This window comes from Panonychus citri, unplaced genomic scaffold (assembly GCF_014898815.1).
Source record: "Panonychus citri isolate SS breed McGregor unplaced genomic scaffold, ASM1489881v1 Contig00134, whole genome shotgun sequence".
Taxonomy (NCBI): Eukaryota; Metazoa; Arthropoda; class Arachnida; order Trombidiformes; family Tetranychidae; genus Panonychus; species Panonychus citri.
In genome coordinates, this window is record NW_026515539.1 from 1,938,396 (window position 1) to 1,965,239 (window position 26,844).

A 26,844-nucleotide genomic window follows, 5' to 3' on the forward strand; every position below is an offset into this window, starting at 1 on the left:
GTTTGATTGTATTATTGTAAAATCATTGGAGTGTTAATCTTACCAATTTCTTTTCACTCGCTATAATTTACTTTTCTTTTGTTTACATTTTTCCCTTCCAATTCTCTCTCTCTCTCTCTCTCTCTTTCATTCATAACAATTTGATCGATTCAGTTAATTACATCAACAATAAAATAATAATAAAGAATAAAAGTTGAAACAAAAGATAATTTAATTTGTTTTCACTTTTATTTTCTTTTTTCAACTAGCAATTGTATTATAAATTCACCATTTCTTTTCACAATCTTTCTTCAACTTTTCGCCTCATTTAATTAGTGCAGTAATTAATTAAATCAACTATTGTGGAATAACAATACACTTAATTGTTACTATTGGAGAGAAAATTTTATTTAAAATCTAAATTTGTATTTGGCGCTTTTTTAGCTTCTTTACTATTGGTCACCAGGTCGTTGGTAACCAATGGCAACAGTTGATTGTTGTTTTTTTCATTTTCAATTTTCACCATTGTGATTTCTTGTTTAAGTTATTAATTAACGGATAATTAACGGGATAAATTATTTGTTTACTCTGATTGTTGATTGTTGCCTTTTTGCTAACCTTCTTGTCTCACTCAACTATGAATACCAATGTGAGTATATTTACATTCTGTGTAAGAGTTTTTTTTTTGAAAAATCTTTTCAATTCTCATTTTGTCTCACAGTTTGAAGCTCGTTTTATGGTCGCATTGAAACGGTCAAATCTTGTGGAAAAATGTCAAGACTTGAGCTGTTTAATTCAGGAAAGTATTTCGGAAAATTACAAGGTAAGAATCTCTTTTTTGATCATTAATGATTGTTACTAATTGCCAATTTTAATTCTCTCTATCATCTCTCTCTGTTTCTTCTGTTGTCTCTTAGCTGGATATTCAAAACTGTTTTCCCAGTCTAGTTGAGCATTTATTTGCTTTTGGATATCAAAATGACATGAACATAAATCTTAAATTTATTAATAGTAACAATCAACAGATTGAGTTCCATAGTTTGATTGGTTTAATGCATCCAGAGGGTCCACTTTTCCAATGGATAAGATATTTGATGAAAGATCAATTGACTGCCTTTCATTTTTCTGTCTCTCATCTTCCTGTAAGTGAACATCATATTCAATGGTTTTATCATCATTTTTGTGTCTTTAATATTTTTCATTTATTTTCAGCTTCCCAGTAGATGTTTAATCGAAGAAGGACTTCCCCCAGAATTTTATCTCAACCGATTGGTCTCTGACGGAACATCTTTGGCTCCAACGCGTGTTTCTCTTAATGCATTTGAGTTCTTTCTCTTTCACTTAGCTCACTATGTCCACACTTGTTGCCGGTTCACTGGAAACCTGGACAATGGAAATCCCGCTTCTACTCTTTATATTACTCTCATTGAGATGTATCTCAATTATTTCGTCCCTTTGGACTCGTCTACAGTCAAAAACTCTCCCGTCTCGCCAACTTCAGCCACTTCTCCATCTTCCCGACAATTAATACCAGAGTCTCCAACATCTCTCTGGCAATCCCTTTCATCAACTTTCCATCTCAACTCAAGTCAGCCCAATTCTTCACTCAACCTACCTAAATCATCATTACTAAACCTGAAAAAGCTTCTCAATCGACCAAATGAAGCTTCTTTTTCAAATCAAGTCAACAATTTAAAGGCTTTCGATCCCCTCGGCTCAACAGTCAGTAAAGCTGAAACTGTTTTAAATATTTTGGTTGAAATTTGGGTAAACATTAAAGTTCCTCAACACATAATCAAAAAGATGCCTTCACACACTCAACTCCAACCCCTGTTGGCTCACAATCAAGATCATATGAGATGTGTTAGAATTCTGGTTAAACATTTACATTATTTTGTAAATTCGCTCATCAACAAAAAGCTTCCTCTAAATGTTTCCATGTTTGAAAATCATGAATTGGACGAGCTGAAAAGTAACATTTGGAGCAACAAGTATATTTTTCTTCGTCGATTTTATAGTTTCATCAGAGTTTCGTTCGACAAATGGCCTCTTGATGCTTCCTTTAGATTACCTTTAGAGGTTTGGTTAAGTTTCATTCAGCCTTGGAGATATATTGATCCATCAAGTGGTCGTCCGAGTGATGAAGGTGCTGATTCTGGAGATAATCAACCAATTGATTCGTCGTGGAAACAATTTGTTGATGATAATCTACTATTCTATACGGTCATATTTCGCCAGCTAATTCCTCGTTTCATGCGGTTAGACTTAAGCTCATCAATCAATTCTTTCATGTTATTCCGAGTGATTAAAGTTTATCATCAAGTTAATCTTGTTTCCATGATCAAAGATTCAGAGAAAAACTTTGAATCCAACATGTCACCCAACAAATCAATGAACTCTCGACTATCAATGATCACCAATTATCGTGTATCTGGACATTCACCGATTTCACATGGACTAATTTATCGTCATCCATTATTGGAATGTGAACCCAATGATTTTACCTACATTCGACTATTCTCTGATCAAGTTCGAAGTGAAGTATCAATGTTATTGAGAAAAATTCTTTTAACCAAACAAGAGCTCTCGGAATATATTCGTTCTCATACATCAACTTCGAACTCAGAAGAAGCGTTTAGCTTTAAAAGCTTGATGAAAACCTTTAATCCTGGTGAAGATCAATCATATGATCTTGATGATCGTCAGCAAATTTCTGATAAAATTAAAACAGAAAATTATTCTGGTTTACTGAGTGAAAGAATAGCAAACATATTTGACATCGATTTGTCTCTCATGGAAGCGGAAACAACTCAATTCTCGGTAGAAAGCTCATTCGCTGTTGACTCACCGATGTGTCTCACCCAACAATCTGCTCACAATGTGCCTTTTAATCACTCATTAACTCAACAATCATTAAACTCGATGACTCCTAAAGAGGTGGTGATGGTGCTTCTAATATTACAAATGATGGAAACAATTTAATTCAGAGACGAGCTGGACAAGGGTCACTTCCAATGGATAAACCTGGTGGTATCTGTGAAATAAAGTACCAAGGAAATCCTGATCTTCAACCTGTTCGTTCATATGAGATAAGTTTTCTTGTCTCAATGTTCATCATGATATCAAAATTAATCAATGATAAATATTTTCCTCTTTTCACTGAATTGTACAATCGAGATGATCCTATTGGTTGGATTAGTCAGTGGATTTTATCACCACCGACATCATATCATTGCCTAGAAAAATATTCATCTGATGGATGTAATCCACCTCAGCGAAAAATTGTTAATCTACCACCGAGAGTCAATTTAAGGAGATTAGCAGGCAGAGATGTTTATTGTTACCTGATTGTTTTCTACTTTTTATTCTGTGTCTTTAATTTAAGTAGATTGACAGTTTTCTGTCTCTCTACTTTCACCTATCTAACGACAATTTTAGTTAAGACAATCATCATTTGGGTCAATAAAAACGCTTAAATTGAACTGATTTCTTACACTCTTGATGATGATTTCATTAAATTTCAATGGAATGATGAACATTAATTTAAAATAGAAAATAAGTTTCTCTAAGTTTGTTCTGGCAATTTTAATAATATTGGAGAAAAAAAAGTTCGAATGATCAAAACAATAACAAGAATTTAAAATAATTTATTATTTATAATAATTACAATAAGAAAAAAAATGATCAATGATTAAGGTGGATAGCGAATTGATGAAACATTTGAAAATGTAAAAGTGATTTGAAAGATAACAAATTGGAGAAACAATTATCGAAATTAAATTAAAGTTAATTATTTGGATTGGAGAGTTAAAAATTTTCTATTTTATCGTCAATTTGTTTTGGCTAAATTTAAATTCGGTGAGTTATCAGTGGACATCCTCTTGTGAATCCGTTTTAATACAATCATCATGATTATCTTCCTCAAATAGATTAGGTAAATGGATTTGACGGATTAATGAGGTAACTCCAATCTCTTCGGAATATTTACATTTACAGATAATATTTCTGAAAGCTCGACGAAAATCACGGCTAAAAAGACCATAGATTATCGGATTAACCGCTGAGTTAGCATAACCCAACCAGGTAAATATGGTTAATAGTAATTGTGGAATACAGTTTTGATTTTTACAATAGCCACGGATCAGGTAGATGGTAAAAAAAGGGAACCAGCAGATTATAAAACCACCTACGATAATCCCGACGGTTTTGGCAGCTTTTGTTTCGGCGAGTAGACGACGGGTTTGCCATTTACCGGCATTGGTTCGTCGGGAGAAACGAACCGATTTAGAAGTGTTAGAATGACCTGAACCAGTTCGATCATGATTCGGAGAACCACTAAATCCACCAAGTCCAGAGCAAGATGAAGAAAGTGAACAAGTCGATCGGCGCTTAACTTTATCAGAATCGTCAATATAACAAGTTCCTCCACCACTTTCAAGTGCTAATGCATTAGCTTGTAATCGAGGTGATCGATAAACTGTTATTGGTGTTTTCCTTTTTGTCTTGGTTCCTTCATTACCACCACCACCTCCACCGCCTCCTCCGCCTCCACCTGGACTGTATTTTGGTACAATCAAATTATTACGACAATTGGATTCGTACGAACTTATATTGTTCGTAGAGGCTGAACCATAATTGTTACTATCGTGTAAATTATTGACATTATTTGTATCACTATTCTTATTATGACTACTGTTTATTTCCCCTTGAGAAATATTATCTTCAACTTTATTATTATTATAACTTTGCGATTTTGGTGGACTGAGAAAAGATTTGGCCATTTTGGGACTATTTTTAATGAATGATGTACAATTAACGGCATTGGTTTGGTTATTATTGGCCGTATAATCATTATTATGATGATGGTTATGGTGATGTGAATGATGATGCCGATGGGTTGGATGAAGTTGATGACAATTTTGAACATCTCTGGACAATGAAAACATTAATGAAGGAGGTTCAGAGCTTGTATTGGATCCACTGTCTTCGCAAATGTAACCTCGATGCATTCGTAAGGTTAACCTTTTATCCGAAGATCCATCGATCTCTGAGTCTCCTGTTTTGGTCGTTTTGTAGCCTCGTTTCAAGGCACGAGTTGTTCGAGATGCGACGATATAAATTCGCCAATAGAAGAACATCATAAAAGACATTGGAATATAAAATGAACCTAATGCAGAATATGTTACGTAACCAGTGTTATCAAAAAGTACACACTGATTTGGTTTCCAATAGCACTTCGACCCGGTTGGAGTTGTCGCTATCACTACATTAGATTGGTCCAAATCACCTTTACCTTTCATACAATAAAGAAAAGGCGAAAAAAAGTATCAATACAAGTACTATGATTGTCAAGAACGAAACAAGAAAGTTCTAACTTATATTTCGCTGTTTTTTTTCCCATAGATTTTTACCTTGAGCTAAAATGGATCCAGTGTCATTCCAACCGACCAATGGAGGGAATGAGACGATAAATGAAAGTATCCAAACGAAAGCGATAATCATTTTCGCTCTTTTGGAGGTCATAATGGATCGATAACGAACTGGTCGTGTGACAGCCAAGTAACGGTCAACACTGATTGCGCAAAGGTTTAGAATTGAAGCCGTTGATAGCCAAACATCAATCACAAGCCATCCAAGGCACCAAATCTCACCAAATATCCAAACATCTAAAACCTGAAGAGAAAAGTGAAATTGTTACTTTCTTAAAGTCTCAAACTAAAAACCCTCGAGCAAGACAATCAGTTACCGTTAAAGCTAATGCATAAGGTGCTACAGTTATACCAAGCAGTAAATCGGCAACAGCCAATGAGACTATGAAAAAATTGGTTATGGTTCGAAGTTTAGACGATATGCTAACCGCAACGATGACCAGTGTGTTACCGGCAATCACGGCGAGATTAATAATCACTAATGAGATCACAGATAACAGCATAAGTGGATCATTGCTCAATTTCATTTCAAGTAAAGTTGCTGGACTACATTGAGGCTGATCAAGTGATGAAGATGAAACCATATCGAAAAGAGTTGCTTCCGGTTGAAGTGTTGACCCTGATCCGATGATCGATGGGGTAAAGGTTGATCCAATAAAGGAAGATGAGTCAAAGGGTGAAATGGAAGATGATAAAGATGATGAGGAGAAAGAGGTTGACATGGCTGAGGAAACGGAAGGAGAGACACTTGAAGAGATGAAGGAAATGGTTCCATTGTCGGTTGAAAAATTGTTTGAATAATCGTCTAAGAACAATCCAGCAGATTCCATTCGATTTCACCTACGAAAATTTTGATTCCAACAAAAAATAATCATCAGAATTGTAATCACAACAATCAAAAGAGTCAAACACTCCCTTGTAATAATAGATAGTGAACCTCGTTACTCTACACTTGATGCTATCAACCAATTCAACATTCTGATTTCTTCCATGATGATTCAGTTCTAGGATCTAATTCAAAGTCTTCCTTAGTTAATATCTCCCTCTCTTTCTGTTTTCTTTATTTTCTTGAGTTTCATGAATGAAATTGAATTATCTGAATGTTAGATGAAGTTTTCCTAACCATGTTAACTAAATTACTTTACTGTCAGTATATTATTATGATATTTTTGTTCATTAAGATACTCTAGTGCTAATGATAAGTTAACTAATGATGAAAGTGTGTTGATGATGATAATAATAATTATGTGGATGATGATGAGTTTTTAACACTCATCATTCAATTTTTTTTTATCTTCATCCTTCAGGTTGAAAGATAGTAATGAATTCGGGAATGAAACCATGTTGTGTAATAATCTTGATAATATTCAATGGGAAAGTCTTGTGGTTTACAATGTATTGATTCAATCATTTTCAGATAAGTAGCTCAATCAAAATTAATCACTAGCAATTATTACTGTTCTTAACACTGGAAAAAATTTTCTCATGTTACCTGAGGGTATCAAGTAAATCACTTTGATCAAGCCAGAAATCAACTTTGTCAAGATATCACCAAACTACTCAAAGTATTATTAATATACTAAGAAACAAGGTAAGCAAAATGAATATAAATGTAATAAGTGATAAAATTAAGTAACAAACTTATGTTACAATTCAATGGGTTCATGGTAATTAGATTTATAATGAACTTATTGTTAGAGATGAAATCAGTTTCAATTCAATCCATTAACAAGATTCTCTACATTTAACTGAATGCTAATGATTATCATCATCATTTCCCCTTACAGGGTATTATTATTGAATAGTCGTAATGTTAATATTAATAGTAAATTAGTAAGAACTTTTTTCTTGCTTGAGAAAAAAAATAGAAACCCTAAACTTTGAACTAATCTACAGTGTAAACAAGGTTATTCTGTGTGAATTTTTTTCACCATGAAGTGATGTGAAAAATTCTGAGTTGCTGGAATTCATCTTTGATATTAAGCTCATATTACATGTAACTTTCACCACGATTCAAATGATGGAACGATAATCGTTTTGAATGAACAGGTTGAAGGGATTGTTGCAGTTTTTGGATGGATATTAAACTCAAGAGAGTAAAAGTGAAAATTTGACAAAAAAAACACACCTAATGATCCTGATAATGGTGAGGATGTTTTTTTCATGTGTCATCTAGATGATGGATGTTGTCAAAGTGTTGTTTTTCAGGGCTGAATCATTATCAAAATTTTGTCACCAACATTTTGGTTTATCATATTGCACAAGGTATAATATCATAAATACATTAACATTTATCAATACGAGAGGATAAATAGTTACATGAAAAATGACCAGCGGCCAAATTAATATTCTGTGACTTGTAACATGATGATATTTATGTGAAATTTTCTCATTGAATTACATTGTAAATCTATCAAATCGAGTAACTTGGCTACTCAATTTTTCATGTTCTTGTCAGATTTTTTCTCTCCTTTCACTCCTTCAGTTGATTTAATGAGTTCATTTCTGTTCGATATCATTTCTTTCTAATAATGAGTCAAGTTAAATAATTTGCAAAATACTTTAATCAAGTAATCATGATAATCCAGAACTAGATTGAGAGTCTCTTGTAACAATGATTACAATTCTATCTTGTTCAAGGTACAAAGATAAATAGATTTATTAGATAAATTTTCATTCAATTAGAATCAAGATGACTACATGATAGTATATTCTGAACAAGGAAAATTAACATTCAAGTTAAATTTTCAATCTATTTATCCAAAAAATCAACAATTTTCAAACGATAAAGATTTGAATCTTATCTGAAACATAATGAAAAGGAAATTTCCATTCAGTTAAGTTGCAATAACACTCGATTATAATAATTTCCATTAAGAATAAAAAAGTTCTAGACATAAGTATTGAGACTTGTTCTAATATTTGCATGTTTAAAATTCCAAAATTTTCTGAGCAAAAAGTTCGTATTTCCATGTTTATGGATATCAGATTTATTCTCTTAATGGTCAAAAGTTATCATCCATTTCCATTGTCTAAAAAATGGAAAATAAAAGGATCAAACTAATAACTTTCGATTGAATATCAGTTAAGATGCCAGAACAATCAATATCTAAACAGCGATAGAACCACAACTCTTCTGACTTCTTCTTGAGTACAAAGATTATTTCTTATTATTTTTAATCTAATCATCGAACAAGCTTTCGACATGATTAACATGTAAATGGATTTAATCATTTTGTTGATAACTTTCTTTCATTTCAGCTCATCCAGCTTCTTATAATTAATCAGAGTTTTATTGAAACTTTCCAAGAGTTCAATATATCGCGAATAGTAAAAGTGACTTAGAATAGAAAATGGTTAAGGAATTGTTGTTCAGAACTTATCTTCTTCTTTAACTGACTAATTAAATTCTTGACTAATGAATCTCACTTGTTAAGATGATGATTAACATAATTATCCTTGAATAAGAGTCAACCTTATCAACGACTCTCTCATTATTATATTCCTTGATTGTCAAGACAGATAACATTTCACACCTATTACTATAAGATGTATTCATAGAGAGATAGGTAACTATGATTATCATGTTGATTATTATTGAACTTGTTTTTATATTCATAAGATTTCATGGTAAACTTGTTGTTCACAGGGATTTGTGATGGATTAGCAAACTAGACAGTTATAAGCCAAGTGACATATTGCCAACTACAATTCCTGGAATCAGCTAATGACAGAATTCATGGGAAGAAAAAATGAATTTTTAACCAAAAATCAGACTTGGATTTTCACTCCAGAAGAAAACTAGTCCACCATTTTCATGATAATCCCATTATCTTTCAACTTTGTCCCATATTATTATCTAATTACATGGAGAAATCATTTATATCTGTGAATTGAATATCAAAAGAATATTATTCCAACCTTCAATAGCCGATTTCCTTTTGAATACCCTTTCGTTTTTTAACCTCAAACGATCTTCAAAGTAAATCAATTAAGTTACGAATATGTGATCAACTCTTTACTTGTTCATTCACATGAAAACTTCTAAGCTTTATGAATCTAAAGTGACATTGCGACTGGAGAACGTGCTTGAAATGCTGAATTCTCATCAATATGAACAGGAATTTTTTTCTGTCTGATAATGCAAATAATTATTCATCCTGAGTATACATGGTTATCAAAATGAGTAACTGTAAAGCCCTTTGGTTAGTTGAGTATCATCGAGTATCGAAAAGAATGAATTTTTCAGCCAAGTTCATGGGAAAAAAGTTATCAGAATTATTCATTTGGAGATTAATCATTTTGAACTTTTTTTTACAAAATCCAAGTCAAGATTTTCTCATGTACACTTCAATGTTCATTTATTATTAGTACATTTATCACTATTAGAACAGGATATATGGTGGTTTTGATAGATATTTGCTTATTTCCTTTCCAAAAGAATTGAATAGTTTGTGGGGAAAAAATTCTCAGCTTTTGGAATTTGTTTTTCTTTCTTTTTTTGGAAAGTTTGGGTTTCTGGTTATATATAAAAATTCCAATGGACAGAAACCCATGATAAAAACATGATACTAGTGTAAATATTTCACCATTGAATTCCCAGTAATACCCTAAAGGTGTTGGAAAATATTATTTACTTTTCTTTACTGTCTGATTATAACATTCAACAAGTTTACTAATCATAGCCTCAGTTTTATCCACAAGTATTTTGATCGATGTTAAGAATTTACATTTTATCGGAATTCTGATGAAAAGATTTCATGCTATGTGTTGACTCATCCATGGTATTTACAGAATCTGATTCTGATGGAAACTCAAATTGTCTGATTCAATAATAAGCAAAACAATCAAATAGATGATGGATTAGTTTGACTTGGAACACGGAAAAAGAAAAGAAAATCCAACAAAAATGTGAGATAAGTGAAAGTGAAGAGGTGTTGATGATGAGGATGGAAAGAGAAAGAATCAATTTAGTCAGAATATATTATCATTAGGGTGGAAAAAGATAAAAAGAAAAAAAAACTCTCACAATAATCAATCGAAATATCATCTTAATCATTATCATGAACATGATACAAAATAATCATCATCATGAGTCAAATATTGTACATCAACTCAAGCAAAATGTTCATTGTATGTTCAATGTTACTTTTCTTGAGCAACACTTTCATTCACTCACAATGAATACCCAGTGTTTGTTTTCACCATAATATCCATCAAATATTCAGTATTATTTTTTATTTCTCACTCAATATAATCAACAAGGAAACTTTTTTCCTCTTCAACATTTATCAATAACATTAATTGATTAAACAAAATAATTTTTTCACATTCATATTATGTTACAATATCATCATAATCATTACTTTTAATATCTTACACCAAACAATGTTAGCCTAATGGTATTAATGATAATCAATGAGAATTGCTGATTGAAGTAAAGCTAATGAGCAAATGGTGTGTATTGATTGGAATCCATGCTAATCAATTATAATTAATATGAAAAGAAGCAAAAAAAAATGTTAATCATCAAAGTCAAATAATAATAATAATGATCAATCCCTGTAATATTTATATACATTTATTATGATATATATGATTGACCTTTAATTTGATTTGATTGGTTTTGATTGATTATCTTTATTATTGATTCAATTGTAACAAATTGATCAAATTTTTTGATTGGATTGTGAATAGCTTTTGTTGTTTTATCATCAGTATATTTCAGGTCAATGGTGAGACAAATAATTGAACGTTATTTATTAGTCTGAGTTTAATATTATTATCATTATCATCATCGTTGAACATTAAATATAATCAATAAGAATCTCCCATGCAATCAAGACTGATGAAAGTTCCAACGTGCTGAGTGTGTCAATATTCACCCTCCCTGTCTGGTTATCATCATTGATTAGTACAGTGTAGTTACTGATTCAGTTGAACTTTCATGGAAAATACAATTTCCTTTTACTTATAAACAAGGGTTGAAACAATTTTCGATTGTCAATGTTGAAAGCTTAACTTTCCCTTCTGAATAACCTTGACATGATAATAATATCGTATCACCTCAATTTCAACACAATAAGTAAACTTAAGAAGCTACAATTTAGGTCTAAGGTAAGATACTATTAAAACATTATCCAATTTAATTCCCTAGACTCTTACACTTAAAAGTAGCTTTTAAGAGAGTCTATTATGGTTATCTATTAATATGAAAGTAATACAATTACACTTATGAATATATTAATCGTAATGATTGTAATCATTTCCAGCTAATATTAATGTCACAGCAAAAGTTATATAAATATATTCACTGTAGCATATCCTTACGACAAATACGATACCTGAAGTTGCTTATTAATACATGTAGATGTTATTATTGATGGAAATGTAAAAGAAAAGTTTTAAATCCATCAAATGAACATTTTCTAAGAGGAATTATGAAAAATTAAAGGATAATTGCTATTTATTTTCTTCTCTCTTTTTTGTTATAACATAATAAAATAATAATCTCTCTAGAGATGATTATGAAGATGTAATGATGAATTATAAGTAAATATGAACAAATAATAAAAACTATTATATTGTTTACTTTTAAATGAATAGTTTGAGTTCATTTTCTGAATTCTCAATGAGTAACATTGAGATAGAAAGGAAAATATGAAACATTATCGAGAAAATAAACTTTGTTTACTATCCATTTTTTTTACAGAATTTCTTTCAGAGTTTCGTAGAACCATGAAACATCCTTGGTTATTTATATTCATCATGATTATCTCGTTAATGGTGGTGGAGGAAGTTTTTTTATTCCTGTTTTCTCAAATTATCACCATCATACTGATAGTTATCATGTAATAATTCACAAAGATTTAAGGTGACAAGATGTCATGAATCTGGTGCTATGCTCATTGGTATTTATCTAATACTACAAACAGAGATGCAAATATTGTCAATGTCATTTTTAGAATGCAAAATAATGGATTGATTTTCCAAAGTCATTTCTAAATTCATATCAATCAGATTCATAGCATAATACTGAGCAGGTATAACAGTTAGTTTACAGAATTGAAATATCGTGAACATTATCATGAGCATTTCGAAACCAATCGTTGATATAACTGTTCTCATAGTGCAATAGTAGCTGATTCTGATTTTCAATTGTTTAAAAAGCTCCAAAATTTTATCATTTACTAATCATTGGAAAATTTTTTTTTCCATTTCAATAAACTCAATAAATCCATCCGGTAATAACTATTTCGTAATAACTTTTTTTCTGCATTTCAGTTCAATCTATTATCTAATTCATAAAGTATTGATAATTTTACAATATTATTTCATGGTTACATTATGAGTTCTTTACTTGTTCCAATAATGATATTCTGTTAATAGCAAACATTATTTTTGAAAAAGAAAACCTTATTATTGATTCATGTAAAACTTTAATGTTTTTTTATTCACAATTTTTACTTACAGGAAGAATATCTCTGAATCCAGAATTGGAAATGTTGCTCGAAAAGGTTGGCAAGTAAAAAAGTTATCCAAAGTTACGTTGAATGGTTCAATTAATCTGAAGAAGACGAGAAAATCAAATCATCAGTATTAGTTAGCATTAACTTAATATTAATCATGAATTTGATATTATTATTATAATAATATAATGAAATATTTAGGAGTAAATTTTTGTTAATCGGTAGAGACACGAGGAAAATGTTTGCCTTTGTAACTCATTTTATCGGTGGAAAAACGTTACTAGTATCATGAGATGTATTCTTGATGTAATCCTCGTGTAAATACAACCCTGAGTTCACCTTATTTTATCATTTTTAAGATTTAGGAGGGAAAACTCAATTCTTTCAGTAGATAAAGTTCTCATCTTTTTCATACTCTAAATCTACTCGGCCTTGGAAGTTGAGAAACATTTTCCAGTTTCTCATAATCTTCATCATGATGATTCTATTTGTATGAAAACATACTAATCTGTACACAGAAAAACATGGATACACCCAATAATCCTATTAATAGTAGTGTTGGATATTTCTACATTTCTCCATATGAGAAAGTAAAATAAGTTCAATCAACAATTCAAATTTGAAAGTTAATACAATCTCAAAGTGGACATTTGGAGATAAAACTGGCTTCCTCCATCCTCTGCAGATAATAACACAAAAACTCAATCTTAAGAATTCAGTTAAATCGGAATTCCCCTTGAAATCACTTGGATTATCATGCATTCAACTGAATCGAAACATTTACTCGAAACAGAAAAAAAGACAGAACTTTTATCTAGTAACTGTTTAAGGTCAATTAGGAGCACTTGATCGAATCAATGTCAATAACGTGATTAATTTATATTGTGGAACAGAAAACTTTTATTACAATGTATAATAATAGTAATAAAACATTTTAAATTAATGAATGATTATCAGGGAAAATCGTGACTATGATAATCTTTAACCAATAAAATATTATTACGAAGACTATTCAGCTGATAACTAACCAATTGGATGGGTTATGCTTCGGCTATTTGAATAAGACCGAAATTTACTTATTAGTAGTGAGAGTTGGACAAAAAATATGATCTGGGTCCGGAATCAACAGCAACAATCACTATGCTCATTTCGAAACTTTTCGAGCCCTTCTTTTAGCGTTAAATTTGAATTCAGTGGAAATACAGAGGATGAACTGAATTCAGTCAGCTCATTCGATACGATTGTCAATTACGTAAACATTGTCGTGCCTCTGCCTTATGACAACTAGTAAGTGAGCAAATAGAAAATACGAAAAGATTATGATGACCATGCTGGTGACAAAATGAGGCTGATTGTAGCCTGATTGATGGACATTGTGATTATAACCATGAGTTTGTGGTCACAAGTGTAATGAGCAAAGATTAACCATAAATTACTTGATCTCTATTGGAATTATGAAGATAATAATCCTAGTTAATCTCAAATTCGAAAAGTCCAACAAATGATAATAAAAATATATTAACAATATTTGTGGGCTTTGAATGATAACAATCATAATATCTCCATGATTTAGATGATAAAATTGAGATAATCATAAGAACAGAACTTGAACAGTTTGTTTCTATTAATATGATCATCTTAACTTGTATCAAGTTTATTTACTTTTTTATCCATCATATTGTTTACATTCCCAAGAATTGTCATGATAATGTTTCCTCTTCTTTATCCTTGACCATGACAGTGAAACAAGAAAATGTAAGAATTCAATAGAATTTATTTATATACGTATTATTATATTATCGAGACTAATAATATGTCTAGATAATTCAAGTTACTCGTCGATTTATTGTTCGGGCTTTTGATCGAAACATAATAATTACCATTTGAGAATAAAAATTTTCAAATTGATTAATGAACTTTAGCTGTTGAATTTTTCTATCCGAGATTTGATTTTCGTTTTGTTAGTTTATCAAATCATTTGAATCTCATTTTCTTTTCCTATTAGTTTTCAAAGTTCTTACGGTTTTTATCATCTGAACGATCCAAACTGAATAGTTATTGAGGTAATAATTTACTATCTAGGTTTCGACGTTCAATCATTTCTATCTGAGATTTTTGTCGTGAAAATAATAATTCTGACATGGTAAATGTTTGATAATATTTTTTCTCCTTTAATTCTTGATCATTTTCATGAGGCTGATAAATTCATGAGACCGGAGAGAAACAAAATCAAGTGAGAGATAAAATTCTGAGTATGATTATTGTCTTCATATATATACAACACTTCAAGTTAATGAGATTCACTTGAATGATGATCAATATTGGATAATAATATTACCATAATCCAAAGGAAACAATGAAATGAAAGTGATATCATCTCATGTCAATTTGAGTCAATCAATCAAAATGAAAGATGAAAAAAAAAGTAACGAAATCAATTCTTACCCTGTAAATTATCATGTTTCAAGATCATGATCAAATTCATGAATTCAAACAATGATAATCAATTAACTGGTGTCAAAAAGGTTCTAGTTTTCAATTAAATTGGTGACATAATAATCACAACAAATTGATATACCAATTTAGTCAATTAATTAACCAACTAACCCATGATGAATTAAATTGAAATCTAGTTCATCGCCTCCAATGTTATAATCATTCACATGAGACCTATTATTTAATTACAAGATATTAAAGTTTCCAATTTAGTTTCACTACTTGATTATGTGATAATTCATTCACAATTCATTAATTATTTGGAGAATTGTAATCAGGTAAAGTAAGAAATTGAAGCTTCTCGAAGTTGTCATTGAATATTTTACCATTTAATGTCTACTCGAGTAAATGTTTGACACTATTCCCAAAGTACCAATGTAATGGTGTATAATTTACATAGAATCCAATTGAACCATTCAAACCTTTATTAACCTTTTATATGATTTCTAGTTGAGTCAAGTTATTTTATCATTTACTGAGATTCATTCAATAGTTTCACAGTTTTATTTCACATGAGATTTTTATCAAACATAGAATCGAGTACACAGGTTGAAGGAAGAGGTGAATTTGCTTGGAATTGCTTGAACATTCCGGTGAATTTTGGTGTAAATTCCCATCTCCATGAGTTACAATTTAAAGTACACATCCTGGGTTTTGTGCATTTTATCACATGTACTCAAAGATAGATAAAGAAAAGGCCAAGTTCATTTCAAGTAATAAGAAGAGGGAGATTCATGATTAAAGTGAGAATTGGTTGTATCAATGAACCAGCCGATATACCTTTCATCTCGAAACTCTTTTTCTACTTGAAATTCAAGTACATACATAGTTCGAGAAAGAGAGAGAATGGGAGAGAAAGAAATGTTGCTCTTGAATTTTTTTCTCTTGCTCTGGATGCTAGGAAATTCCAAGACGTAAAAAATTTTACTAAACATAGAAAAGTTTCAATCGATTGATCGATTCCAAGTTATCCCTTTTTCTACTTCTTTTTTTTGCTTTTTCTTTCTTAAAAAATCTTCTCTTCGATTTATCAGTGTAATGGTGAAATGTTTGATTCCTAATAATTCAATTTACTTTCTTTGGTGAATGTTCAGTTTGAACAAGATTATTTTTGAGCTTTTTCACACTTACCACTTTTATTGGGATAAGTTTTATTCCCTTATCTTCTCAATTCATCCTCATCTCTTTATCTCTCTCTTTTTCTCATAGATAATCACATCATTATCATCAGCATCTTCATTTGTCAACAATTACTTTTAACCTTCTATCACTTAATCTGAATCCATATTTTACTCAATCAAATGAAATCACTTGAAAATATAATATTTGTCCACTAAATCAACTCTATCTAATCCTTTAAACTTACTTTCACTTTTCTTCATGGGAAATTCAATTTCAATGGTGAATAGTCATCAGAACGATTTGTTAAATGTGAGGAGTAAATTCAATAAATGAACTTTGTCTCTATCATAAGAACTACTCAATTTAACTCGGTTAGATGGACAATCAGGGCAAAAGAAAAGGAATCAAGTAAAAGATAGAATAAGAATTCAAACTAATAATTCATTTCAATTCCAGAAATATCGACTCAGCTTCTATCAATACCAAACCAATCATAGTAAAAAATCAATTCCTCTGAATTATCGTAATAAAAAGTAATTGCCAAAATCTTATGGCGATGATAATTTATTATCATCAATTTCAAATAAAATTTCATCATTTAAGATTTTATTTAACTTCTTTTTTTCCCATTCAATTATTTCATCGAAACTTCCGGGTATTTTAATTTGTCCAAACAAAGGAAAACTTCGTTTACTTTAATATCTATTGATTATCTTCAATTTAACCAATGAAACTTGATAATTAACAATGTATCTTATTGCACTTAGGTAAGCAAAGTGACGTTTGATTATATGGGTTGATTGGTGATTATTTGACAGGTTAGGTTATCTCACGAGTGATTAGCTTAATAATGATAATCAAGTGAAAGACAAATAAAGGACATTGATTAAGTGTCTTCTTTGGTCCCAATCAATCTTAACTTTCTAAATAATGATAAGCTCATTAATTCAATTAATAACACAATAGTTAATATAATTAAAAGGATTTTATTATTAGCTAATCCAAATTGAAAAAGTGATGAATTGAACATTTCCAGGAAATTGAAATACTAAAAAATTCATTTACATGGTTATTGAATAATCAGTATCTTAATTAACTTTTACTCTCCTTCGCTCTTTCTCCTTCTCTCTCATTTCCTAATTATCACTAATTAGACAGTAAGAGCTAAAGAGAGAGAGAGAGAGAGAGAGAGAGAGAGAGAGAGAGAGAGAGAGAGATGATGATGATGGTGATTAACAAGACGATAAAAGGGATGAGAATATAAAAAAAAAGTTCATAGGTAATCAGAGTTTTCATTTTTATTCCGGTTAACCATTGAAATGAAAATAATTTACTTTGACCCATGAAAAAAATATTCAGAGCATTAAACCATAAATCTGCTTAATTTAAATCATCATCAAGAATCATTATCATGTTGATTAACATAAATACCTTTCAACATTGATTATATTACACGAATAAACCATTGGAATAAATTGTGATAATAATTAACATTCTAATCACCATTATATTCAATTGTAATATTAGGATTCTAAATAAGTAATGCGAAATAATAATAAACTTATCCAATTGTTTTTTTTCTGTACAAATATTAAACAATTAACTAATCAACAAGATGATAATCATAATTCTCATTCGTTAATTGTTGTTACTATTTAAATTGTTAATTAATTCTAATTCAACAACAATCTAATCAATGGGTTGATTGAACATGTAATTATTGTTATAACGTTTTCTGATTGTTGGGTTAACCTGTTTGCTTGAATTACATGATTGAGTTGATCATCATAAGAATTGAGTATTCATTTGAATAATAGCATATCATGTCTATTCAGTTCATTTAGTATATCATTTGAAATACAAGAAAAAAAAAATCTGAATAATTTGTATCAAATTCAAAATATTATAAATAAGAACTTTTTTTTCATTTCTTCCATGAAATATTGAAAATTTACTCAGAACTTTTTTACTCGGCTTTGTTTTTCATTCATTTCCATTGCAACCTGATTATTCACTCATATTACATTTCCATTTCTATTCATTGTGTGTATTGAACATTAGGTTATATCACAATCTTGATTGAGTCTTAATCACATTTCAACTTTTTGTTTTCTTTCATCACAATCTAATCTCCTAATCTGCTAATTAAAAACAATAGATTACAAAGAAGATGATTAAAGATACAAAGAGTAAATGATTTGTATTATTTCTTCCTGAGATAATAGCAAGAGATGAAAAAGAAACAGTGTATTCAATTAAGATTTAAATTCATGATCATCAAAGTAAAAAAAAGTTCTTAAGAGCATAAAAAAATTCCTTCTTCCGTTATCCTAGAATTATCTTCTCTCTCTTTTCCTCTCTCAATTGTCTATATCTTCACCTCTTACCTTTGGTCTTTTAGCTTTTTGATAATAACAATTTGATCCAAGAATTTTTCCCTCTCCCCAGATATTATTATCGTAAATGTTAAGAGGCTTATAAGGTTTTCCACCTAGATATCTAACTTATAGCTTTTAATCAACGAATTATGTCAATTGATTGATTTTATTTAATTCTATTTCCACTTCTTTTCAATTTCCTGGCATCATCTAGAACCATCAATATTGTGCTAATCATAGACCTTGCAACCTATGAACTTATTCCTGAAAGTCATGGACAACGTCTGGTAAGCTTAATGTGATCTGTGATCAAACTTGATTGTTTGAATTTTGTAAAATTAAAACTTAATATTCATCATTAGTCATATACTATTAATATTACCTTTATCTTTTGTAACAATTTAACATGCTTGTCCTCTAGATTCAATGTACTAATTATTCAGTCCAAACCACTGAAGAAGGGATGTTTCTAGAGTTTACTCTGAGTTTTTTACTCATTTTGATTCCATCTCTCTGTAGCATTAATAAGTAGTTACTTATTTCCTTATTGTCCGAGTTGTTGAGGGTTTACTGTCTTCAACCTTGAACGATCTTTGATAACCCCACTGAGAGTTACATGAAGGTGGAGAAGAGAGAGAGAGAGAGAGAGAGAGAGAGAGAGTGGGTTAAGCACAGGGTGAAAGGGAAGATAATATAATGTATAATGTTATTAGATTGTTCACAAGTAAAAAGGAAACTTTCGATTTCATGATAACAGGGAAGAGATAAAGTCAAGTAAAGTGTATTACATTGTGAGTATAAAAGACAAAAAAAGAAGAATTATCATCTTTCTCTCCCTCTAACCTTTTTCTCTGGTTGCTTTTTTCTTCTCTTCATCATCTTCCACCAAAATGACTGATAGTAAGAGTAAGATAATAAAAGAAAGACAATGAGCACTCTGGTAACCACAATGCTCAAATTATCTGGATCGATAAGCACTTGTTGCCATGACAACGTTCTGGTTATAGATATATAAAAAAATAGAAAATATAAAAAGATGAACAAAATGATGAAATAAAAAGCTAAACTATCTTGCCGATGTTATATTTATGAACACAGTCTGTAGTAGAAAGAGTCAGAAGATGATGATGATGATTACTAGTGTTACCTAAGCTGTGACAGGTAGAGAGACAGGAAATGAGATTCAAATGAAAGTTCAATTCAGTTCAGAGCTTAGGAATCAAGAGAAGATGAAAAAAAAACTAACTGAATATGGAATCAAGGTAAAAGGATCAAGATTAGATTATCATATTAACATGGGAGAAGGGGGTGAAGATGAGGTGAATAGATGAAAAGCTGGAATCGGATGGAAAAGTAAAAAAGTGAGAAATTCAAGAAAACAATGTCAATGGAGATTCTTGGATAATAATGATACGAACCTGTGAGATAATAAGATGACAAGTTAAGATGGTGACATGGGAGAATTTGAAAGAGAGCGAGAGAGAAAAGTTCTAACGATAAAATGTGTTAATGAGAATAGAAAATTTTGAATAGTTTAACCAGAAAGGAAAGATTAATATTCACCTATGGAATAGGTGAATATTCAGTCAAAGAGAAAACTTTTCTACCTTGACGATTATCTTTGTAGCCAAACAACACCCACATCCGATAGTCACTCAATTTTCATATAAATAGAATTCATTTGAGTTTTATCAGAATATTCGTTTCGATTTCATTATAATGCGATTCATTTGCCATTATATCGTTTCTATTATTGAACTTTATTGATATCATAATCATTTGCATCCTAATCATTCGGAATGCTTTTTTCTTGTGAAAGGATAAGCCAAAGTATAAATGTAAACATAAATACATCTCGGATAATATCAATTCCAAATGAATATCATGATAATAATATCATCAAGTAAACATTATATTCATATTATGAATAATAAAATTTTGTATATCAATACTTTTCATTTTAAAGTAAACATCAAATATCAAATGTATAAATATAAAAAATTGGTCTTTTTGATTCAAATTGAAATATAATCACGATGATGATTTAAACTTCGTATGGAAAGTTTCAATAAATTCAAAATCTACTGAAGATCAAAGTAAAAGTTCAACGATGATAATGATTACAATCATCATGGTGATGAGAAATATTCACAAACATTTTTCATGTTTTTATTTGTTTTCTTATTAATGGTTCATTTCATATGGCATTGCTTATACTCTCCATGTGTTCATTGTTTCAACCATGGAAACTTGAATTTCATATTTTATATATTTTTATGTATGAATATCACTAAGTTTATTTACCTGGATCTATTGGTGGTTTAGGGTTTGTGGGACAGAATTTGAAAAGAAATGGAAATTTCCAACTCAACGTTGCAATATTTCAACGGTAATATTTTTTTCTCTAACATGTATATTCATTGTACCATGATAAGTTGTGAATATTATTTAAGTTTCTTGGTATCAGAAAGAAATGTTCATTTTGCATTTCCAGGAAATGAGAATGTTCCAGGGATTGAATATTTTTTTACTTTCCTGATTTCTGGATGTTGATTGTGTTGCAAAACAATCAAATTATGTCAAGATTTGTTTGCAAAATTGTTAACACAAGAATTTAATAGATTATCATGTTATGTAATGAAAGGAATAACAGAAAAAAAGTTCAGCTCAATTTGTGAGCATAAAATAGATCCTATTAATTTATGGAATCATTTTGAATATTTATCGGAATATGATTCTCATTTTCCTTTTATCAAGATGAATTTTTCACCTTTTTATACTTTCAATTGGAAATAACTTTTTTTTCTTTTGTTTTTCATGGCGAATCAGGAAAACACCCTGAGAAAAAAAGCAGAATTATGATGAATTTTCCCTTCTTCTCTCTTGTCAGTGTTTTCTTCTTATTCACTGAGTTTCCATTAATTTTTGTTACTCAGAATTTACTTTTTTTCGTTTTCGTTTTCTTTGTATTACTTTATTACCTCTTTGTTACTTTCTCTTGACAACTTAATGGTTCTATTCAGGGTGAAAAATCACAGGTACAAATATGTGGGTGTGAGAGAGACATTTCCATCGATTAGAAGTTTTAATTTTGAGTTCATTTCGAAATAGAGAACAATTGAAAACAATGTTTATCATTGAGTCGACATTTGTCTATTAACTTGAACTCCAGATCAATGAGAATCAAATTAAATAGTGAATATAAATTAGAGGTAAATGCACAAGGAGAAGAGTAAAAAACAAGAAAAATGATTACAATTTATAACAGAATAAATCATTACCATGAATAGACATCAATTGACTGGGAATATTTTTCAGTCAATTCCCAATGGAAATATTAATATCAATACATGAGATATTGTGAAATATTAATAATATCATTATTAACTGAGACAATGTCCATTATTTTTAATCATCATGTCAAACTATAACCTTACCTCATGAATTCATATTATCATCATGAGGAAATGTTGACAGGCAAACTTTTCATAGCAAAATAAAAGTAATAATCATGTTAACAATGAATCAATAGTTTGAGCTTTCAATGATAAAATAGTTGATTATTGATTTAGATAAATAATAAATTACTGGCTCTTTTGGTGATTGTATTTGATTTTCATGTATTTAACTGTACACACCTGTGAGACTATTTGTATCAACTATACTTTGGGTATAAACATAATGTTAATCATTAGCTTTAGTTGCAGTTTTTTTGTTTCTAGTTTGTTTCTGTTGTTCTGATGATATTCATTGTTTGGTGTCAAGTTGCAATGGTAAAGTCAATTGGGAATACAATATATATTATTACATTTACAAGTGGTTTCTACTATTATTTTTATTATCATTATCAACTTTAATTACATAAGCAAAGATATACTTACAATTCATGATTATCTACTTGTGTACATCAACTGATAAAGGCGAAAAGGTTTCTTCAAAGTTTGCATTGAGTTTACTTGCTCTGCTTGTATTGTTAATCTAAATCTAAGGTGCAGGTCATGGACTGAGATCAGGATAGGTGGATGAATATCTAAGGTATTGTGTATGAGAAAATAGGTAATAATAATGTTATCATTTTCCTTGGGAATTACAGTTGAACATAATAACGTGATCAACAGTACAAGCATTTATCATGTAGTAGATGAAAAAGAGTCAATTGTCAATTGTTTTCTAGTATTTTGTCATTTTGAGAAAATTGAAATTCTTAACTTTTGTCTTTCTATTCTTGTACACGGTAGTAGTTAATTTAAGTCCGGTTCTGGGACAAATACTTTGAGACAAAGTGCCGCTTTTGGACAAAGTTTCGGTAAATGAATAATTGGTATTTTCTAAAGAACACCAACATTCAATGACCATATTTTGCATATTTTAGGGTCAACTTTTTGGCAGAAAATTCAAATTTCGTAAAATAAGTGTAAAAGAGGACTACCGCTAGCTCATCCTCTTTAAGATGAAAATAAAATGTTGCGAGAATTCCTAAAGATTCAAAAAGGCCCAGATGAGGCAAATAATTAAATTCATTGATTGGGTTCGCAAAAAGCAAAATACTGTCTATAGTATCAAAAGTGAAGAGTTCTCAGCCTCTTCGATATTTTTTATAACACTAATCATTGTTAAAACATTTCGTTTCATTCTAATATCTATTTTTAAGTTTTTATGAAAAAATTTCAAGCAAAAAAATTCATAAAAAAATTTCACTCTGAAACTTTTTCCCAAAGCGGACAGTTGTCTCAGAACCAGACTTAATGTATTAACTACTCATGGGGTTTGAAATTAGTAATAAAAAGGATGACTCTGGACTTAGTTGGGTTTCTGGACCACGAGTTTCTGAGACAAGTGATGACTACAATGTTTATGTATTTCTAATTCTCATTGGTAGCTGAGTGGCAGATATACCTGTGACGAACGACAGATAGACGTCTTATCTTATTTACTACCATAACACAGAAATGGATGACATTGCCTCGACTGAAGATTGGCCACTATCGTCACAGATACAATGGCGTTCTCTGACTGCTACCGACTGAGTGACTACTCTTGATGATTTAGTTTGTGTTACCTTTACTTGTGATAATAATCGTGAGAAACTGGCTTCGCTTGGGTGGAAAATTACGATAAACAATGAGCACTTTCTAATTGCAGATAACATAGGAATGGAACAATGCCCATTCGGTTGTGTTAACTTTCTAGATTTCTTTAGTTTAGTTTTTTATTTGCTTCTATTCAGTTCATAATGGAGACAATTATTTCTTCGCGTGGAGGAAAGTTACTAGTTTATGAAAATTTCATTTATAATCATCAAAATTCAAATAGTGACCAGACTAGACATTATTGGCGTTGCCTTGACAGAAAATCTTTGTGTAGTGTTACTTGTGTGACAGATCAAATCAACGGATCAATTAAAGTGAAAAATAACCATAGTCATCTTGGTCATCAGAAAAAAATTGAGACAATGAAAATCAAGGAAAAAGTTTCCAGCGAAATAAAAACCTAATCTTTACTCAAAGTTCCTGATGTTTTTAATAAGGTAAATTCCATTTCTTACCTCATCTCTCTCTCTCTTATGTCTCATCTCTTATCTCATCTGTTTCTCTCTCTTTTCTGGTTTGATTATTATTTTTCTTTTTTAGACTTTGAGAGAAAGAGCATTAGAGTTAAATAATCAAAATAAAAGTATTGATAATTTACCTTCATGCCGACAGGTCCAAGCTTCATTTTATTGATCAAAAAAAAACTTTTTCCTTCGCCTTCGAAAGAAATTGAATTTCTTAAAAATGAAAACTTTTGGTCAAGAACTTTAGATTATAAAACTGTTACGGTTTTATTAAACAAAATATAAACTGAGGTGGTTGAGGTGTGTGGATAAGAAAGGAAAAGGTCACAATTAAGTGAATTGGTTTACAATTAACAACAATTAACTCATATATTTATATGATGAGAATCAATGAGAAATTAAGGTGGCGAGGGGAAGAGAAAGAGGGAAACCAAGGGGTTGTCAATAAATCTCTAACATATTCCCTTCGAAAATACAAGTAATTAACAATTAATTAAATGATTTTTCCCGGACCAATAATATTAATTTTTAATTCTTGTCCGGAGACAACAGGAGCATTGGGAGGAAGAGCAACAATATTTGTTGGTTGATGCTTAATGTTACATTGCCTCAGGAATTTATTGTTGACAATTTTCAATGATTAAACATCAACAATTGACCTACTGGTTGGTTGATGTCTTTCTCTAATTTTGACCTGAAAGTTTTACCCATAGTTTCTAATGGTACATTTCCATAAACCTTGACCTGATCATTGACATAAACATTCAATTTAGCTCCAGTACCATAACTATGGACTACATTTAGATATTAACTAATTGTTGGTAATTTAACCTGAGAAGAGGATGAAGATGGAGATGAATTATTTTCATCAATTGTTTGCCCTGGGCCCTGGTGTTGATCATTGATCAATTTTTCTAAATTATTAATTTTCTCTCTCAACGATCTTATATATATTTTACAATTATGATCAACAGTTTTGATGACATCACAACCAGAACACCATCGATCGGGATGAAATTGACAATTCATCACATGAGTTTCAAAGGTAGATAAGAAAATCCGTTCACTACAATCATCATGATGACAATTGACTAAAAGATTATTTAGTCGTCGCATAGTGTCTATTGGAGGAGAGACAAGATTAGGGACTCCACCAACACCCGCCAAATTACCACCACAATTCTGGGGACATGGAATCGGACCCCAATCATTTCGGTTCAATCCGATGTATCTATTGACACACGGGTCACAAAATATCAACGAGCATTGATGATAGGGTTGGTCCCATCGGTAAATTTGACCATGTGATTTCGGTTCGAGTGGAACATGATGGCAAATAGCACATATAAAGGCCGAAGCGGCATTTTGGTCAACAAAATATCAGAATCAATGGTTGACATGATTAAATCAATGAAGAGATCAAGAGAAAGGAAAACAACAAGAGTAACAACAATAACAACAATAACAATTGAATTAAGCCAAGGGCCAAGGAGAAAACAATAACAACTGATGACCAATGTGACAATTGTGCGAATAACCCTTTCTATGTTATTTAACGAGCATTTTCTCTGTATACAACCAATGGCGCTTGTTTTTGACTTAATTAATTGTCATCTTCGTGTTGTGAATGGTTTTAAACGTTCAACATGTACAACTTGTGTTCGTGCTGGTCCTTTCATGTTAATTACTTCTACATTAACAGGACCTTTTCGGGAAATGATTCTAAATGGACCTTTATAAGGTTTATTCCATTTCTTTCAAGTACCTTTACGTAATACCGGTTGTCTTACACCAACACAATCTCCAACCTTGTAATTATCGTCAATTCGATTCTTATCGAACCTTTCCTTCGATTTGCCCTGTTTATATAACACAAATGAACCTTGTCCTTTACTAGTTCTAGACGTTGATCAAGTAGTAGCAATTTTGAAACACTAGATGAAGACGTTGAACAAACACCAGGTGAATAATTAACTAGCCAAGGGCTCACTATGTTATAAGAGGTGAACACTACAAATCTCAGTTGCGAGAGGTACCGAGATATGTTACGAATGTAACGGTTTTATTAAACAAAATATAAACTGAGGTGGTTGAGGTGTGTGGATAAGAAAGGAAGAGGTCACAATTAAGTGAATTGGTTGACTACAATTAACAACAATTAACTCATATATTTATATGATGAGAATCAATGAGAAATAAAGGTGAAGAGGGGAAGAGAAAGAGGGAAACCAAGGGGTTGTCAATAAATCTCTAACAAAACATTCATTTTAGATATCGATAATAATATGATAATAATAGAAATCAGATTTTTGGTGATGGAACACTGATTATGGAAAACTTTCTCTTTTTTATTAAATTTTGAACAACATTTATCCTGAAATAATCCATGCAAATGAAACGTTATCTAATCTAATTTT

At 30.6% G+C, this 26,844-nt stretch overlaps 2 protein-coding genes across 5 annotated transcripts in view; one reads left to right on the forward strand and one right to left on the reverse strand.

The window, feature by feature from the left end:
* The first annotated feature begins 470 nt into the window (after positions 1-470).
* Positions 471-3,461, forward strand: LOC128391384 (sphingomyelin phosphodiesterase 4-like). The gene is given in 5 exon segments (XM_053351261.1): positions 471-628; positions 701-802; positions 897-1,121; positions 1,192-2,919; positions 2,922-3,461. Coding segments are annotated over 5 exon segments (2,601 nt in total). The 5' UTR covers positions 471-616; the 3' UTR covers positions 3,456-3,461.
* A 197-nt stretch (positions 3,462-3,658) lies between these two features.
* Positions 3,659-26,844, reverse strand: part of LOC128391387 (octopamine receptor Oamb-like) — a 63,957-nt gene continuing 40,771 nt past the window's right edge. For 2 of the 4 annotated variants that reach the window (XM_053351265.1, XM_053351264.1), the window contains 4 exons: positions 12,880-12,975; positions 5,726-6,248; positions 5,391-5,652; positions 3,659-5,272 (listed from right to left, as the gene is read on the reverse strand). In XM_053351265.1, the coding sequence (XP_053207240.1) occupies positions 3,846-5,272; positions 5,391-5,652; positions 5,726-6,238 (2,202 nt within the window). In that variant the 5' untranslated portion in view covers positions 6,239-6,248; positions 12,880-12,975 and the 3' untranslated portion in view covers positions 3,659-3,845. Of the gene's footprint in view, positions 5,273-5,390; positions 5,653-5,725; positions 6,249-7,536; positions 8,144-12,879; positions 12,976-19,255; positions 19,340-26,844 lie in introns of those variants that run through there. The other 2 variants (XM_053351266.1, XM_053351268.1) reach the window with 2 other exon arrangements.